The sequence below is a fragment of the Pundamilia nyererei genome, unplaced genomic scaffold (assembly GCF_000239375.1).
Source record: "Pundamilia nyererei isolate P.nyererei 1_Seehausen unplaced genomic scaffold, PunNye1.0 scaffold00157, whole genome shotgun sequence".
Taxonomy (NCBI): Eukaryota; Metazoa; Chordata; class Actinopteri; order Cichliformes; family Cichlidae; genus Pundamilia; species Pundamilia nyererei.
This window is the reverse complement of record NW_005187558.1, coordinates 1,129,572-1,147,195: the sequence shown is the minus strand read 5'-3', so window position 1 is coordinate 1,147,195 and position 17,624 is coordinate 1,129,572. Positions and strand designations below refer to the sequence as shown.

The 17,624-nt window shown below is 40.8% G+C and overlaps 1 protein-coding gene across 1 annotated transcript in view; it reads left to right on the top strand.

The window, feature by feature from the left end:
- The window catches only part of zmym2 (zinc finger, MYM-type 2), a 34,236-nt gene extending 17,315 nt beyond the window's left edge, over window positions 1-16,921 (top strand). The window contains exons 7-25 of the mRNA XM_013913877.1: window positions 3,701-3,832; window positions 3,939-4,089; window positions 4,537-4,652; window positions 5,251-5,376; window positions 5,802-5,952; window positions 6,151-6,323; window positions 6,420-6,585; window positions 6,795-6,823; window positions 7,283-7,424; window positions 8,428-8,549; window positions 8,714-8,864; window positions 9,042-9,173; window positions 10,045-10,247; window positions 10,329-10,521; window positions 10,689-10,831; window positions 11,751-11,865; window positions 12,678-12,920; window positions 13,313-13,457; window positions 13,779-16,921. Of these exons, the coding sequence (XP_013769331.1) occupies window positions 3,701-3,832; window positions 3,939-4,089; window positions 4,537-4,652; window positions 5,251-5,376; window positions 5,802-5,952; window positions 6,151-6,323; window positions 6,420-6,585; window positions 6,795-6,823; window positions 7,283-7,424; window positions 8,428-8,549; window positions 8,714-8,864; window positions 9,042-9,173; window positions 10,045-10,247; window positions 10,329-10,521; window positions 10,689-10,831; window positions 11,751-11,865; window positions 12,678-12,920; window positions 13,313-13,457; window positions 13,779-14,013 (2,868 nt within the window). The 3' untranslated portion in view covers window positions 14,014-16,921. The remainder of the gene's footprint in view (window positions 1-3,700; window positions 3,833-3,938; window positions 4,090-4,536; window positions 4,653-5,250; window positions 5,377-5,801; window positions 5,953-6,150; window positions 6,324-6,419; window positions 6,586-6,794; window positions 6,824-7,282; window positions 7,425-8,427; window positions 8,550-8,713; window positions 8,865-9,041; window positions 9,174-10,044; window positions 10,248-10,328; window positions 10,522-10,688; window positions 10,832-11,750; window positions 11,866-12,677; window positions 12,921-13,312; window positions 13,458-13,778) is intronic.
- Window positions 16,922-17,624: the final 703 nt, after the last annotated feature.

Sequence of the window (17,624 nt, the reverse complement as noted above, 5' to 3'; positions counted from 1 at the left end):
TTTTCAGTCATGACGTACATCTGTCGCAGATTCCATGTAAAAGTATAAATCCTGCATTACTCATCCACCTTTTTTAAAGAAGAAGTTGGTATTTAAGTAACACTGCTGTGCTGTCAGCAATACATATTCAAGTGAGGCACAAAATGAATGAAAGCTGGAGTGAGTCAGTCCTACAAATTTTGTACAGAAAGCAAAATGGCTGCTTGAATGATCAAATGTTTCACATATGGCTTGAAGGAGGAGTGCAGACAGAAGCAACGCTGGTGCTTTTAGTTTGTCTTACACCACCAGCCCTTTTAGAGATTTCTGAATTTTATGAAGTCATGTCACAATTATTTCTAGAGTACATTTCAAAAGTTCTACTATATTTATTTTACATACTTAGGAGGATATTTTTTGAGTTTCTGTCTTTATTGTGTTGTTTTGTAGAGTTAGAAAATTCAGGAACTGCTGTCATTGTTTGCCTGTCATTTAACCAAATGGCAGGTCAGAGATGTAGGTCTGTCCTTCTTGCAGTTGTGTTGTATGTTAGTATCCAAGCAGAGCATGCCAGTGCTCGGCCCACCTCTGTTTTTTTCCCCTCAAGCTTTCAAAATTATTAATACATTTTTCCTGAACATTGTACAGCTGAATTATGTTGGAGAGAAATGTTTGTGAAAAATTGCAGGTTGAAATTTAATTTGTTGCTTGGCAACGGCAACCTATTGGACGTTCCTCTAGTAATTGCAGGAAACCACTTGGACACTGTCAGTGTTAGAAAGCATGCAGATAACAGGCCTGTGTGTCCAATTCTGGGCTGTACTGTTTCTTTATCAGACAGATTGTGAATTTTCTTATGCAACTAAGAAGTCTGTTTTAGAGTAAGAATTGAAGTCCATATTTTCAGTTCTTTGAAACTGTGGAATATAATCCACTAAAGCTTTGTTTACACATGCAGGTAGGGATGGGTATTGATACGATTTTCACGATTCCGATTCCATTTTCGATTCTGTTTAACGATTCGATTCTTTATCGATTCTTTTTTTTAAAAAAGAGAACACTAAGGTCGAATAGCTTAGAACTTTGTTTTATCTTCTCTTTGAACAAGATAGAAATTTAGGAGTAACATGGCCTTACAAACCCAGCAGTGAGATCTTAAGAGATCCAGCCTACGGCTCTTCAATGGGGTGTCACAGGGTCCCCAGGAAAAAAAATTGTAAATGTAAAATAATAAAATCAATATTCTTCTGTAGCAATAACAAAGTGTAATATAAAATATTCTATAGCAATGACACAAGAATATCCAGTAATGTCCCTGCCTACAATTAAACACATTCACTTACTGAAAATCATCTGCTGTGGCAAATGGGTTCAAGCCTTTTACCACAAACTTAGGCAAGGCAAGTTTATTTGTATAGCACAATTCAACAACAAGGTGATTCAAAGTGCTTTACAGAGACATTAGAAACAAAAACAAATAAAAAGCATGATTTAAAATTGATTAAAGCAAACAAACAAACAAACTAACTAATAAACAAACAAACAAAACAGTATATAAAATCAGAATAGTAGATAAAATCAGTAGTTAAATGTAAGTTTTGAAATTTAAGCTTAAGTGTGGATTTGAATAGAATAGAATAGAATTCAACTTTATTGTCATTGCACATGCACAGGTACAGGGCAACGAAATGCAGTTTGCATCCATCCAGAAGTGCTTTAGTGATATAGATATAGATTTAAATAAACTGAGTGTTTCAGCTGATCTGAGGCTTTCTGGGAGTTTGTTCCAGATATAAGGAGCATAAAAGCTGAATGCAGCTTCTCCGTGTCTGGTTCTGACTCTGGGAACTGATAAAAGACCGGATCCAGATGACCTGAGGGATCTGGAAGGTTCATACTGGGTCAGGAGGTCACTGATGTATTTTGGTCCTAAACCATTCAGAGCTTTATAGACCAGCATCAGAACTTTAAAGTCTATCCTCTGACGGACAGGCAGCCAGTGTAAAGACCTCAGAGCTGATGTGGTCCACTTTTTTGGTCTTAGTGAGGACTGAATTAATGCATGGACTAGTTTTTTCCAGGTCCTGTTGAGACATCAGATCTTTTATCCTTGAAATATTCTTGAGGTGATTAGTCACTGATCGGTGACTTTCGTCTATCCTGGCCTGAAAGGAGACGCTACCAGTAGACTGCAGCAAGAACTGCCAGCATGTGAGCCAGACTCTGTCTGTCTCTCTCATCATGGTCACCTAAATGCACAGTAATGGCAGGTTTTGTAATAAGGCAGATTGCGCTAACATAACACTGTTAGTTGATTATTTACCTGCCGAGTTAACGGGAGAGGACGTGCAAACGTTACCGCTGCTGCTGGGTTGAGATTCACGAACCCGGAGCGGAATTAAAAACACGACATTCATTTAAGGTCATCGTGTGTTTTGTGAGCAAATGCTTTTGGATATTCGTAGTGTTTCCTCCCTTAAATGAAATATCTACTTTGCAAGTATTGCAAGTTGTCCTGTTGTCATCCGTTCTCGTAAAGTATAACCAAACTTTTGAGTGTTTGAGCTGCTTAGGTACCATGTTTCCTGCCAGGTAAAAGACGCTCCGCAACGTGGTGACGTCATTTGGGGCGACTGGAATCGATAAGGGGATAGTTTGCAAAAATGGCAAACGATTCCAAGGAATTGAAACAGTGGGAACCCATCCCTACATGCAGGGGATTCCTGAACCAGCTGATCTGTGTATATAGCAAATATTTAAACAGATTTTAATTTTCCAACTCCTTAATACAAAGTGTGTGATGTCCAGTTAATCTTAGTACTGCTGCTGTGAGTGCAGAAGATTTGTGCGTCCTGCCTCCTACATGCCTTTACTCAGGCAGCATCCTCACCTGAGGCCTGATTTAGACTCCTTTGGGGAATCTTTGTGAGTCTATGATTTAACCCACGTAAGTGGTGGACGTTTATTTATGCTTGTGCTGGTGCATTATGTGTTAATTACCATATGATTGTGTCCCAGTGTTTTTACATGCGGTGCCACACAATAGAAACAAATAAAATGCCCGGTCTTCTTTCCCCCCTGGATCCTTGCTCCTTGTTTTCCATCATTTTTTTGGGGGGGCGAGACAAACATATTTGGTCCTAAAGTTTTTTGGTTTTTTTTTCACTTCTTTTTTCCCTCATGTTCATTCTGAGTTTCTGATTTTGTTGACATTTGTGAGTGTATATTAATGCTATGATTAGCATGAGATGATTGTGATATTCTCTTATTGATAAAATCAAAAACTGTGGCAAAAAAGTAGCTGGAAAAGCACCCAAGGACTCAACAGTACTGAACCAACCAGTCACAATCGTTGCAGGCTGCGTCAACGCCGTGCGTAGTTATTGTTCTAGGGAGGTGCAAGTCAGATTACACTATAGATTACATTGTAGGGGTTCAGTGTTGGTGTCCCACTGAAGGATAAATCCACAACAAATGAGTGAATGAGAATGACCCTGAGATCTGCCAAACCTTACTATTCTGCCATTGTGTTAATGTTTGTTTTTGTTTGTTTTTTCAAAAAATAAAGTGTCAAACTTTTCTTACAAATGAATAACAAGGAAAATGGCATAGTCTCAAGTATTCAGTTCCATTTTCACAACATTTGTGAACATATTGTTCTTTTTGTCTTTCAAAGGTTAAACATTCATTTTATTAAGAAAACCAGTGAGTAGTTTTACAGCCTGAGGTCATCACTGCAAGTTTCAGTAATAGTTCTAATCTCTGGGCCAAACGGTGGGAAATGGATCTCAAAACAAACATGTGGACTGTTGAAAGCGTTCATCAGAAGTCTAAGATGCTAGCTTCCCAGAAGGTTTACAAACATTCAAAACATTTTGTTGTTGCCACATTTTGTATCTGTTAGCATGATCAGTTAGCGATGTCTTGTTAAGTTGTGGTGCTTTCCCTGTCTCTCTCAGGCTCACAGTAAACTTGAGAGCTGCCTGTCTTGCAAAACACTGATTAAGACGGGAGAGGTACTCCATAGCGTCGGGGCAGGTGGCACCATGGTCTCCTACTGCTCTGTTAATTGTATGAACAAGGGCAAGCTGACAACAACATCCACCATCAGTGAGTAACCACAATACACAAGCAGCAACTTTGAAACAGCTCTCTCATAATTTAGCTTTCACTTCCAGCCTTTTTTTAGTCCAGAGACTTAACCTAGAGATCCATATTTCTGCACAGGTACCATAAGATGTTGAGCTGGCATTAGGATAATTAACACTGCAAGTGGGGAGCAACATAATAGGCATTTAGTTTGAAAAGTGCTGGGTTGCTTATTGTTTGTGTTCACAATCAAATGATCTCCCTGTGTGAGTGCATTTAGGTTGACTGGTTTGCCGGAAGCAGAAAATGGCTCCTTTGAACTAGTATATCCACACCTGCTCATTAGTTTTTAGAAAACCGAATCACTTTACCAACAAAATGAATTGTGTATGAGAGTTACTTAGAAAGACCTGCGTTTCAGATATGCTTTTATTTCTGTGTTTTAATGCCTAACACCTGTGTGTGCAGGCACAGAGCCCACCTGTCATTTCTGTAAGAGGAATTCTTTACCACAGTATCAGGCCACGCTACCAGAGGGAAATGTCCTTAACTTCTGCAGCTCACAGTGTGTAACCAAGTTCCAGGTGAGACTCATTTCAAACAAATCTGGGCTCTTTAGAAGACATGTTGGCACAGTAGCTGTTTGATGTATCTGAATGAAACCCCTTATTGTTATGTGTTTGATGATGAAGCAGGATGCTGCTGAAATGAGGTAAACGGGTATATTAATACCATTCTGTAAATATTTCAATAACCTGATTAAATTCTGCTCTGATGCCTGTGATACTTATGCCTGTGTTCATACTTATCTATAGGAAGATTGAATACATGTGGGATCTTAATCATAACAGTGGAGATGAGAATCATCAAAGTTGCAGAAAATAAAACCAAGATTATTTTTTCATTGAGCTCAGCAGCTCAAATACTGCAGGTTTCCTCTGTGGCGTCTATGGCCTGATTAGTTTTTAAGACTCATGTTGCATTCATTTACATATCAACGAGGAAACAGATTTTGTAAAAACTACTGTGACTTCATGTATTTTTATAATATAAAATTTTCTGTAATACCAAACACGTGTAGAGATGAGCTTGTGGATCTAGCTGAAGCTGGTGATGTGTTTGGATATACCATCAGGATGTTTGTGAAAGCATGCATGTTTAAAACTTTTTGTTTTTAAACAGAATGCTACTCTTCAGACAGCCACCAATGGACAGGCACCTTTGTCCACCACAAACAGCACAGTCAAGCTGAAATGTAACTACTGTCGAGGAGTGTTCAGCTTAAAGCCTGAAATACTGGAGTGGGAGGTGAGACCATCCTTGAAGTGAACCAACGTTCATAAAGATGGAACACGGAGTGCCTCTTGTTTTCTACAAATATCACTCTAAAGCAGTGTAAACTATTTTAAAATCTGCTAAGCTTGTCTGAGAACTGAACTTTTCTTTGCCCGTTGTGCTGCACAATTTCTTTTAAAGGTCTGCACAAGAGGAATGTACGGTTTACGTTAAATTTTGTGCAAATTCACGTCTATATTTTGCATTAGAAAGCATGATGTAGAAAGATAAGTTCCTAATACTGCCTCCTGTGATACAGTGAGTGATGTCATGTGCAGTGAAAAAAGATGGAGAGGTGCAGAAGCCATGGGAGCATTTCTACTGTGTGAAGATGTAATTTTGATGTATCTTAAAACAGAATGGCTGCAGTACGTTTCTCTGAATGTGTGTGCCTTCAGGATAAGGTCTACCAGTTCTGTAGCAAAACGTGTTGTGAAGACTACAAGAAGCTTCACTGTATTGTGACATTTTGCGAGTACTGCCAAGAGGAGAAGACACTACATGAGATGGTCAAGTTCTCGGGGGTCAAGAGACCATTCTGCAGCGAAGGTACTCATCGCCTGTCCTCTTCTCTGCTTGAAGTAGAATTGGCAATTTGATGTCATCCCATGCTGGCTGTTGGGCCATTTAGACATTCATAGTTGTCATTTGAACCCTGTCTCATTTATCTGAAGTCATATATATCCTGTTTGTAAGCTTTAATTCATTTTCTGTTTGTTTTGTTTGTTTGTTTTCTTCCCTCCTTAGGTTGCAAGTTGTTATTCAAGCAGGATTTTATTAAGCGTTTGGGTCTGAAATGTGTGAGCTGTAACCACTGCAACCAACTCTGTAAGAGAGGTGTAACCCGACCGCTCGGAGGTATGACCCGGGACTTCTGCAGCGAGGCGTGTGCCAAGAAGTTCAACGACTGGTACTATAAGGTCTGCTGACACGCACTCCATGAAATACATGTTTTTTTTCTATGTGGAAAAACAGTGCGAGAACATTAACGAGAGCTATGTCGTCATGTCCACTAGGCGGCGAGGTGTGACTGTTGTAAAGTGCAGGGTAACCTGACAGAGTCTGTGATGTGGAGGTCAGAGGTGAAGCAGTTCTGTGATCAAGAGTGCCTGTTAAGGTTCTACTGCCAGCAGAATGAGCCCATCATGGTCACACAGAAGGGCCCTGAGAATACGACCCTAGGTAAAAACTGTGTGTGTGTGTGTCTCTTTGTGTCCCTGAAAGAACCAGGTTTTTGCTTCAAAGTGTCGCTCTTGGACATATCTACATCCTTGTAACAGAAGTTGGGTTTTGTCAAGTATCAGGAAATGTTATCCAGTGCCAAAAAATGGAAATAAAGTCATGCTTATATGTGAATGTTAGTTGACATATATTCCATTTCTGTCTTACAGGGATTGATGTGCCAGGGGCCAAACTTGGGGTAAGTAAGAATATTTAAAAGGTGACTTGATCAAAGCACTTGTTTTTAAATCATGTAGCACTAGTTGCCTTTTGAAAGCGTTTTTAGCTCATGTAGCCAAAAGGACCCGTGAGTTTTTGTCATGGCGAGATATCCATCTGTCCACGACAACTGATACTCCTCCTAGGGTATTGGTCAAAGTTTAATCAAACCTATACTCACTGACCACCTATTAGGTCTTAACCCAAACTGTGGTCAAGCTCATGTTTGCTGCTTTATGGGCAATAACCTGCGAAATGGGATGAATTGTAAGCTTGATGAGCAGCTACGTTATTAATGTTCTGGCTCATGTATTTACTACCTAATAGTTTTGAAATGTAGCCTGTGGAACTGATTTACTTCCTGGAAAAACACAGATCTTATTAGTTCATCTAAAATCAATTATTCTTCTGTTGATTTATTTTGTCTTCTATGTTGCAGCTGGTAAACCAGAGCACTGCGGCATACACTGGCGGAGGTTTGGTGAGAGATGTAAAGAACAAGGCGGTGCTCTGCAAACCACTCACACTGACCAAGGCTACCTACTGCAAGCCACACATGCAGAGCAAACTCTTACAGACAGGTAAAAACACAATCGTTAACAAATTCCTGGCACTCATAATTTTAAAATCATTTCTTTGTGTCCCATTAATACAGTCGACCCCATGAAATTTGCAGGGTTTACGATTCTAGAGCATTCAAAAAATGAATATAAATGCCTGTTGTTATAATATAATAAATATGCATTTGGGTGGCACCCTTAGGGCTTTAAGAAGAACAAAACAGGAGAGACAAGAACACTCAGCAAAGCATGCCGGGAATGCAGAAAGGAGAGACGAATAATGTTCTTGGATTGGCTACTTTCAAACCTCCTACCTCTCGGTACAGGGATATTTTGCCATCCCAAGCCGTGGTTTCCTCTTTGAAACAATTGGAGGATATTTGTGCTTTATGCAAAATTGTGGTGGAACAAATATTTGTTAGATTTTAAGGAAAATACGTGAACGACCGAGGACGTGAACTGTGAAACGCAACTTCAGAGGTACGCTGTACGAGTTTGCTTATGGCAGATATGTATAGCTCATTTTAGTTCTAAGATCTTATACAGTCCAGTTTGATCTCAGGCTGATAATAAAAACATTGGATTCAATTGAATTTTGTCTTCCAATAATTTTTACCCCTCCGTCATAAAAGGCTGATGGGATTTTGTAGTCACGCCACCAGGATGGTGGGTGGCGCAGACACCCAAGTTTGTAAATGTGATAATTGAAAAACGTGGTGACGTAGGATGTTCAGGTTGATAACACTGCTGCATCTACTAAAAAAATCCGATTAGTGTGAATGCCGGTGTCCTTGACCTTAAGGTCAGACAGAGCAAGTTGTTTTGTGGTTTTGTTTTTAAATCTTGTGAATGCAATAACTTGAGAACAAGGTGATTTAGGATTTTGGAAATTGGTGTGTCTGCTTGGAGGCTGAGAGGAATCACTGGTTGAAGATTAGACCCTCTGGGTGCCCAGCTCTGGTCCACAAGCCATATGTTTGAAACACCCGGCTTACATAATGATTTGACGTGTGTGTTCCCACAGATGTAGATGATGGTGTGAAGAGGGAGTACGTGCCTGTACCTATACCTGTGCCCGTGTTCATTCCCATGCCTATGAATATGTATTCACAGGTCACTCCCACTCCTCTCTCTCTGCCTGTACCGGTAAGACTTGAGCATACTGCATTTGATTTATCCTTGCTTAAAATTAAACTTATTAAATTTTAGAAGGAAAAAAATAATTAAACACAAATTTGCGCAAGCTATAAAGATAAACTTGCAAGTCGGTGATCTGATTACTAATTAATTTGATACCCTGTCCCCTCCAGGTTCCTGTGCCTGTGTTCTTGCCCACTACCCTGCAGGGGGCAGAAGAGATCGTCCAGACCATCAACGAACTGAAAACCAAGGTGCCCTCTGATCCTCTGGAGGACGACCTGATCACCATGGCTGAGGTGATAACAGAGGATCGGAAGCCAGGTGAGCCCACGCCAGGATTGAATATACGGGTTAAAAGATTGCTTATCAGAGAGGTGCCGAACACAGCCCTTATACTAGCTTCTGACGGTTTCTTTATATATGCTGATAAAAAGAGAGAAGTGGAAGAAAGCTGCAGCAAACCATGACAGTGAGGATCTACCCTTCTTTATGATTCAGATGTAAAACCTGTGAAGGTGAAGAGGGAGCCTGAAGGCCAGGAGTCTTCCAGCAGCACCAGCAGCAGCTCTGAGGAAGAAGAGGAGGAGAAGTATGAGCCCGACCTGGACTTGGAGGCAGACTTTCCTCAAGGTAAACGTCTTCTGAGCATGTAGCTGTAAACCTGAGAATACTGGATAAGAGGCACAGAGTCAGGAGCAAGCTGTTTTAAAAGCAGTTTTATAGTATTTTGTGCATTAACTATAGCTGCAGTTTTTTTGCAGTTTTCATCGCTTGCTAAGAATTACTGATCCCCAAAAAAAATAAAATCATACAGTTCCTAAGGATAATTTCTAATAATGGCTGTTCATAGCTTGAGCAAACTATTTTTATTAGATCGATTGTTAAGATCCACCTCTAGTCCTCTAATAAACCTTATTTCAGGTGTTCAGATTACCGATTTTAAGACTTCGTATATTTAATACTGTGCCTTTGTTGCCCACTCTGACCTGCTCACTCGTCCTCTGTGTTCATCTTCCCATTTTATTTCTTGTCTTATGTAACAACATCTGACTGCATGGGGTTTTTAATGGATCAGTAGAGTAATTGAGATTAAAATTCTTCCCTCTGGTTATTTCTGGAGCTGCTGTCATCACACCTATCGGTGTAGAGGTTTTAAGCTTTGGCTTACTGTTCAAAGGAGTATGAAGTCATCAACTGGCCCTGCAATCCAAGTTTTATTTTCCTTCTTTCTTCCTTTTTCTGTGCCTCATTGACATCGATGGTTTTAATGTAAGGATTTTAAAGAGTGTTAATAAGTCGTTACACCATTTTCTGGACACAGTTTGGATCGATGAATCTGTCCGATTTATGTAAACCTGCGTATTGGGTGAATTCCACGTTTTCCAGCTTTAGTTTTGTTTATTGGTTTTTTTTTTTTTTTTTTTTTTTTTTTTTTTTTTTTTTTTTTTTTTTTTTTAAACCATATTACATGAAGGCGTGTTATTTCCTCTCTCAACCTCAGACCCCGCTCCTGTTCCAGAGGGAAATGATGAGGATATGGGCTTTGCTTTACCTCCAGTTCTGGCAGAAGAGAAGGAGGAACTGAAGGAAGAACCAAAGGAGGAACTGAAGGAAGAACCGAAGGAAGAACCGAAGGAAGAACCAAAGGAGGAACCGAAGGAGGAACCGAAGGAGTCAGCACCTCGACCGCAATCCAGGAGAAAAGTAATAACACGTGTGTGCCAGAATATTTTCAATGGCAAACTTAGTTTGATTGTGTTAGTAATGGATTTGTTTGCCTTGAAGGGGAACAAGAAGCTGGCAGTGGAGGAGAAGCCAGATGTAGCGTCGTCCTCTTCTTCAAATGTAACAAACAGAACCTCAGAAGGACGATCACTGCCTCTCAAAGCTCGCTACGGTATCAATGCCTGGAAACGCTGGGCACTGTCTCCTCCTGATCAGTCGGATGACACCAAAGCACAGGAAAGCTCCAAAGCAGGTACACTGAACCCCTTCATTTCCCACCTGCCCTGTTCAGTAGTTACACTAAGAGAGTCCAGGTGCATTCCTTTGCTGGAAAAGAAAAATTGATTGTCCTGTTGGGAAACATAAAAAAACACTGCATGTTTGCTAACATCAGTTGGTGATTGTTCCTGTCTCCTGCAGCCCGGCCAAAAAGGAACCTCTTGTCAGTGAGTTCAGAGGAGCTGAACGTGGCTCTGTCCCGTTTTGTCAGGGAGGTCTGCAGGCCCAGTGGGGAGCGCTACTCTCCAGACAGCATCCTCTACCTCTGTTTGGGGATCCAGCAGGTTAGTATGAAACGGCTGCCCCTCTCGAGAAGGCAGCAAATCATCAACTGTAAAATTCAACTGAGCATTTTATTTTAATTTTTTTAAAATGTTCATGTCTTGTAGATGTTAGCAGTAGGTTTGTCACAGTAATAGTTTTAACTTGTCTGTCATTACCACATTTCATAAAAAAAATGTGGCCAAACAGAATTCAAAAGCAGGTAAAAAAAAAAAATCTAAATACTTAAATTATATACACAAAATAAGAATCTGCTTATTAACCTTTTTAAATTCTAGTGTCATTCCATCTGTAGTAATTTTAGAGGTAGGAACTAAATTTCGAGTGAGGGTTTCCAGTAGGACCCTTAGTACTGGTGCACATTCTTTTCCCCCCTCCTCTCACATGCGAGTAGTCATCGAGCATGGCTGCTGCGTGGAGAGCGGGGTCATTCAGAGAGCTCTGGAGTGTGATTTTTCTGCCACAGAAGTGTAAGGCTGACTTTATCTGTTTGTGGAAACTGATTAATCGGGTTACTTATCGTTGTGTTGGGATATTTGGCTTCAAATGGTTGAAAATGTCTGCCCCTCTTTCCAGGCCTCTTCTTTGTCGATGTTCCTCCCTCCTTTAAAATCGTCACTGTTCAAAAAGGGAATTTAAGGATTTTCTGTGCTCACTACATCTTTGCGGTCATTTTCTTTCGTTTTTTTTATATTTATTATATTATTCCTTTTCCTTTCCCTCAGTCTGACTTTATAGATTAGTGTGTCCATTGATTATAACCATTTGCTGTTCACATCCTGAAAAGCAGTGATGAGCTTTTGAATATGAGGACACGGTTTTAAACTATGTGAGCAACCACAGACTGAAGCTCTGTGATCCTTTCATTTTCTTCATTTTTTTTTTTTAAACTGATAGTTTTGTTTTGTTTTTTGTTTAAAGCATCTTCACTCCAAAGGCCGGAAGGATGACCTGTTCAGTGATCCATGCTACCAGCAGTTTGGAGAGGAGCTTAACAAGGTCCTGAAGGACTGGCAGCCCAGTGTACTTCCTGATGGTGAGTGTAATCCTTAGTAAGACCCTCCTTGTGTGCCTGCTCCACTTGGAATTGGCACAGTTTTGAGTACTTTGTCAGATTTTAATATTTCTTTCTGGAAACAATTTGATTAACACGATATTGCTTTATCATGAAACTGTACAGATTTGAGTATTGAATAAAGACTGCAAATCCCAACTTTATCCTCATCATGCAGTCTTTCTCATTCTTTATGTATTCATGAAGTTTCTATAACTCTTTCATGGACATGACCATGGTCAGAAAGCTCATTAATTTTGCCACTTTCACAGCAAGATGGTCTTAGTTTTTCAGGTGACTTTACATACTGTATTTTGACATAAACTCATGTCCTAAATTCCTCATTTTTCAGCAGCAACAATGTGGATGAAAAAGGCAAAAACAGATCGTCTCAGATGTGAGACAGTATCTCATTGCAGTGTGGAATGTGGAAGCTATGATACTTGCTAAGAAACTCATCCCACACTGATAACGATGACACTGGAAAGTGTGTTTGAATATATTCTTGTCATCACCAGCTAGTGGCACGGTGCTGTTAAACAACCTGTTGTGTTTCTCGATATTCTGAGCCGTGTCCAGTGATTATAACTCTTCTGCTGTTCACATCCTGACACGTTGTGATTGCACTATGATATAATATGAGGACACCGCTCCAACACGAACAGGTTCCATGTCTGCACAAGTAGTACCCAGGTAGAAAATTATATTTGGCAGATGTAAATGGTGGCTAAAGACAAGAAAGAACTGATGAGTGTTGTAGATGTTGACTGTGGAATTGGATCGTCTCTCTTTAGGCTCGCTGTGGGGTCGAGTGGAGGAGCAGAGCTTGTGGAGCAGTCGTCATCTTGGGGAGCAGAGTCCCGCCGCTCTGCTGCGCTCGCTCGTTTACCTGAACACCAAATACTTTGGCCTGCGCACCGTGGAGCAGCACCTGCGCCTCTCCTTCTCTAACGTCTACGGCCCAGACACACTCCATCCTGTTACCAAGGAGACCACAATCTGCATCCGCGTGCCTTCCGTCTCTCAGGATCACCATGGTGAGGCTGGAAAATGCATCATGTTGATATGCTTCGTATATATTGGCCATAGAAATTCTCATCTAGCTATGATGGACGATATAACTTCCTGTTTGTGAAATTCACACATGCACATTATCGCAAGATGTATAATTTAGCATTCAGTGATTCATAGTTTTTATGTCCACATTAGATGCTGAAACATTTCTGATTTCATATCCAGTTTGTTAACATTCAGAGCCAAACAATTCAAAACCATAAATGCCCGTGGACCTCTGTTTGTGTCTTTCAACTTGATTTTCCATCATCTACAGTTCAAAACAAGTGTTAGTGGTTTCTGCATATGTTAGTTTTAGACACAGAACCTTGAGAAAATTTTACAAAAATTTCCTTTCTGTCTGTTGGACGATCAGTGCAAACAGAGTCGAGGAAGAGAAAACGAAGGGTCGAGGAGGACGACGAGCAGGAGGAACGCGACAGCAACTCTGGCGGCTCCGCCCAACGCTGCCCGGCTAAGAAGCACGAGTGTCACCTCTATGAACTCTACAGATCCAAGTGGTGGGTTCAGTGTTTTTACTGGAATAAATCTTAAGAGTGGCTGTAAAGTAAAGGCTTGAGTCCTGTGATTAGAACTCATTGCTGTTCACATCCTGAACTTCAGTGTTGACTCTTTAAAGATGAGGACTTGCTATAAATTAATGTCATCAAAATTTTCTCCTAACTGTTCAAAAGGAAACTGAAACCAATACATGCATTCATTTTCTCCCTCCCCTGTGCTCTTTTCCCTGCACTTTTCTCCCTTTTTCTACAATACCTCCTTTTTGCTTGTTTCTAATACTTTTCTTTTTTTCCCCCTCCTCCTTACCTACCTCCCTGCAGTCCTCTCCCGTTGCAGAAAAGCCTAGATGTGTTTTATGTTCAGCCGGATCCGGACTGCAGCCCAGATGACCCGCTGTGGTTCAGCTCCACACCGCTGGACCGCCGAATCCTGGAGAGCCTCCTCATCAGAATCCTCCTCGTCAGGGACATTTACTCAGACAAACAACTTCTGGAGGAAAACACGGAAGAAAACACGGAGGAAGAGGGTGGGGGTGAAACAGTTGGAGGGGAGTAGCAGTTGCTTGGACTTCTGTTCGTAGAGTCTGCAAAGACAGGAGAGGAGGGGGACACGTAGGGTATATAGTAGAATGTCCTCTTCGCCTGTCTTATCTTGTAGTCCTCGTTTCCCTCTTCACTGACTTGCTATTTCCTCCAGGTGAGGAACATTTACAACAGAAAAAGCAGAGGCTGATTAAAAGTAGTGGTCAACAAGCAGCCCAAACTTTTACTTCTGCCTCAGAGAGGAAGCTTGAAGAGGACAGGCATAGAGATGAACTCCGATAAATATGAGGATGAGAGGGGATGAAGAGCTTACTGTCACAATTAAATCAGGTAGAAAACGTGTATTGACAGTTATATTTTCATGACAGAATTTTCTGTTGTGCATTTCCATGGAGTCTGAGTGTGTCCATTATGCTCAAGCAGCGTAAAAACATTAAAGATTCGACAGAATCCCACTTTTTAAGAAGTTATAGCAGCCACTGGGAGACCACAGGGCAGTACCAAGCATCACAGAGGCAAAGGGACACAGTTGAAACCAAAATTACCACCCAGAATGGGAAGACAGCAGGAAGAAGTGCTCCCCAGCTGTGCTGTTCAGAATCCCATCGTTGAAGCAATTGGCAGTTCAGCTTTAAAACAAACAAACAATAAACACTCCTGGTTCCAGTTTAGCATGTCCATGTCTGACAGAAAGATCGCAGCTTTGACCGCAGACATCTTTTCAGTGAAGGGTGTCATTTTTGTGTTCAAGTAACATTTGGTTTAGACCTGAGATTCATGCTTAAGTAGAAATTTGGTGTTAAAGTGCAGTCAGACTGCTTTTAGCCTTGTGACATTTTCACTCATTCAGTCACATCGCTAATGGCAGCAGTTGGGTGGAGAGCGCTGACGTTTATCCCCACTGCTGCTCGAGCTGTTTACACACACAAGTTGTAAAACAAGAAGACACAGAATCGTCAACAACCTTGAGATTTTGTGCAAAACACAAACACCGGGTAAAAATTGGAAGTTGGAGCAAATGTCTCTCGATTCATTCTGAAAATGAACATTGACTAATTAGTGTCTGACTGCACTTCTGTGTCAGTTTCCTTTCTTGTATTTAAGTTGGCATCACACAAGAATCACTTTCCTGCTTTCCAGCTCTGGTCAGACTTAACCTTTGACAGGGCAGATGTGTTTGAGTGCGTTTTTGTTTGTTTTTAATTTGTTTTTGTCGGTATTGTAAATGTGTGCCACCAATGATGTCAAACTTTAGGTGTGAGAAATTTTCCCTGCATTAAAGTGGAATTTTAGAATTTCCAGTATATGTGAGAATGCAGCACAAGATCAGCACCCTTTTTGTCCCATTAACTGCGACCTGTTGTATCCCACATGTTCATTATGGGCCGCTTTCATTCTCCCATGAACCCACACGCTGCTCTTCCTTTGTCAGTACTGCTCTCAGGCTAAAACCGCTGCACCACAGGGGGACTTCAGCTCACAAGGGAAAGGAGTCAGGACTGATCCCAGGACAGGAAAGGGTCTGACTCACTGCGGTGCGGTGGAAAGGCTCCCTGCCAACATGCTGCGTTTCTTTATTGGACATTAGGGAAACCTCCATTCATGCAATGTAGCATTACATGCTTACTAAGCCCAAATTGGGTTGCTTTGACGTGTAAATATCTCAAAGGCGAGGCGCTTGTTTGAGATGGAGACGACACAGAGGAACACTGTAGTTTGGGATAAAGTAAACGAATTTGAAAACCCGCCTCCTGAGAAGCCTTGTTCTGTTTTTGTTTTTTTTAAATACAGCTGATTATTTATTTCTCATTTTATTAGTTTGACTGTATCCTCTTTACACATGGGTTTGATTTTCTTGTTTTTAAGTGGGGATCATTTCCTCCTCTTACCGTTCATTGAAAATTTGCTGCACCCTCCCTGCTCCTTCTCGCCCGTTAAAAGAATTCTGATGAATGATGAAGGCCGTGGATTATACAAAGTTTAACAACCCACAGTTTGCCCCTGTGTTTGTATTTGTAGTTTACTTTCAATTTAACTTAGTTTAAGTACTGAGCATGTGTTAAGTGTCCTGTTATTTGCTTTTGTAGAGCGGTAACACTGCAATGCAAAAGCTTGCTTCATGACACGTAATTGGTTAATTTTTTTCTTTGGTGAACTGAACTTGTTTTTTAAGTTACACTTTTTTTTTTCTTTTTTTTTTTTAAAAACTTGTTCTCCCTTTTTACGATTTAAAGTTTGATTAAATTTCATCAAGTAAAAATTACATTTAAAATTCCAGGTAATATAAGATTTGGAGTTGAAAATGAGATCGTGTAAAAGCTTCCACAGCCATTCCTCAAAATATAAGGAATGTCCTTTTAATGCTGAGTTTGACGTTTCCATGAATGCAATCAACATCTCAAATATATCGCTAACCTAAAACTTGTCCTCGTGCACAATCCACATCACACCCACCTGACTGAAGAGGATTTAACTGGTGAACAAAGTCAGGGAATACACTTCCAGAGTTTTATTTTCCCAAAAGAGCAGGTGTTCCTGTTCATTTGTACAACTGTTTGCATTTATTGGGCTGAAACTGCAGCATGACATTTCAGGAAGAACCGTTTGTATTTGGATGGAGAACACTGGTCACAATTTCTGACTCCAGATCAGTGTGCTTAGAACATTAATTTCGTCTGTGAAAGTTTGAAACAGACCTTGGATCAGAGGACCCCAATTAAGATGGCTGACTCATAGGCAGCAGCCAAATATGCCACAGGTTTGGACCTACCTAAGATGCTGTGGCTGGCTTTAATGCCTAATGTGAATGTGCCTATCTGTATATACTGAAAGTGAGTGACTGTGACTTGAGTCTGATGCTATGTGTGTGGGCTGATATGCTGATACGGTCATGTTAAATAAAGAAGTCATTTTCTAACCAGCTTCTTGATTGTGTTTGGATTTATACACACAGATGCTAAGTGTAGAAAGCTTATTATACTGTTTTTATAAACAGTATTTAAAATTGTTATGCAAAGTCCTTTTACTAGAGGTGAGTAAAACATTTGTTCTTTTCTAAATATAAATAACTAGCATCTTTATTCTAAACTAGAAAGGTCAAGTGTTTAATTTAATACACTTTGCAGTATACCACAAAGTCTGGAGCTGTGGCTTCAAGGCGCTTGGTGCCTGTCGCAGTGCTAACCCCAAACCAGATCATGGACACCAGAGGGGGAGGGGGGCTGTGAAGCTCATGGAGTCCTATTAGGCATAGTTAGCTTGTGGGACTCTAGAGGCAGCTGACAGGTAAGGTCAAGGAAAAAGTGCTTTGGTCAACACTGATTCTGTTGATAACTTTAATGGGTAAAATGTCTAGACGAAGCCAAGTGGCAGAGGATTTCCAGTTTGCTGGCCTCAGAATCCCAGCTCTGCTCTTCACAGACGATGTGGTTCTTCTGGCCTCCTCAGGCAGATGACTTCCAACAGGCTTTAGGGCAGTTTGCAGCTGAGATAAAAATCAGTACCAGTCTGAAGCCATGGTCCTCAGCCGGAAAAGGGTGGAGTGCTCATTTAGGGTAAGTTGCTGCCCAAAGTGAAGTATTTTAAGTATCTCGGGGTCTTGTTCACTACTGAGAAAAGAGGGCA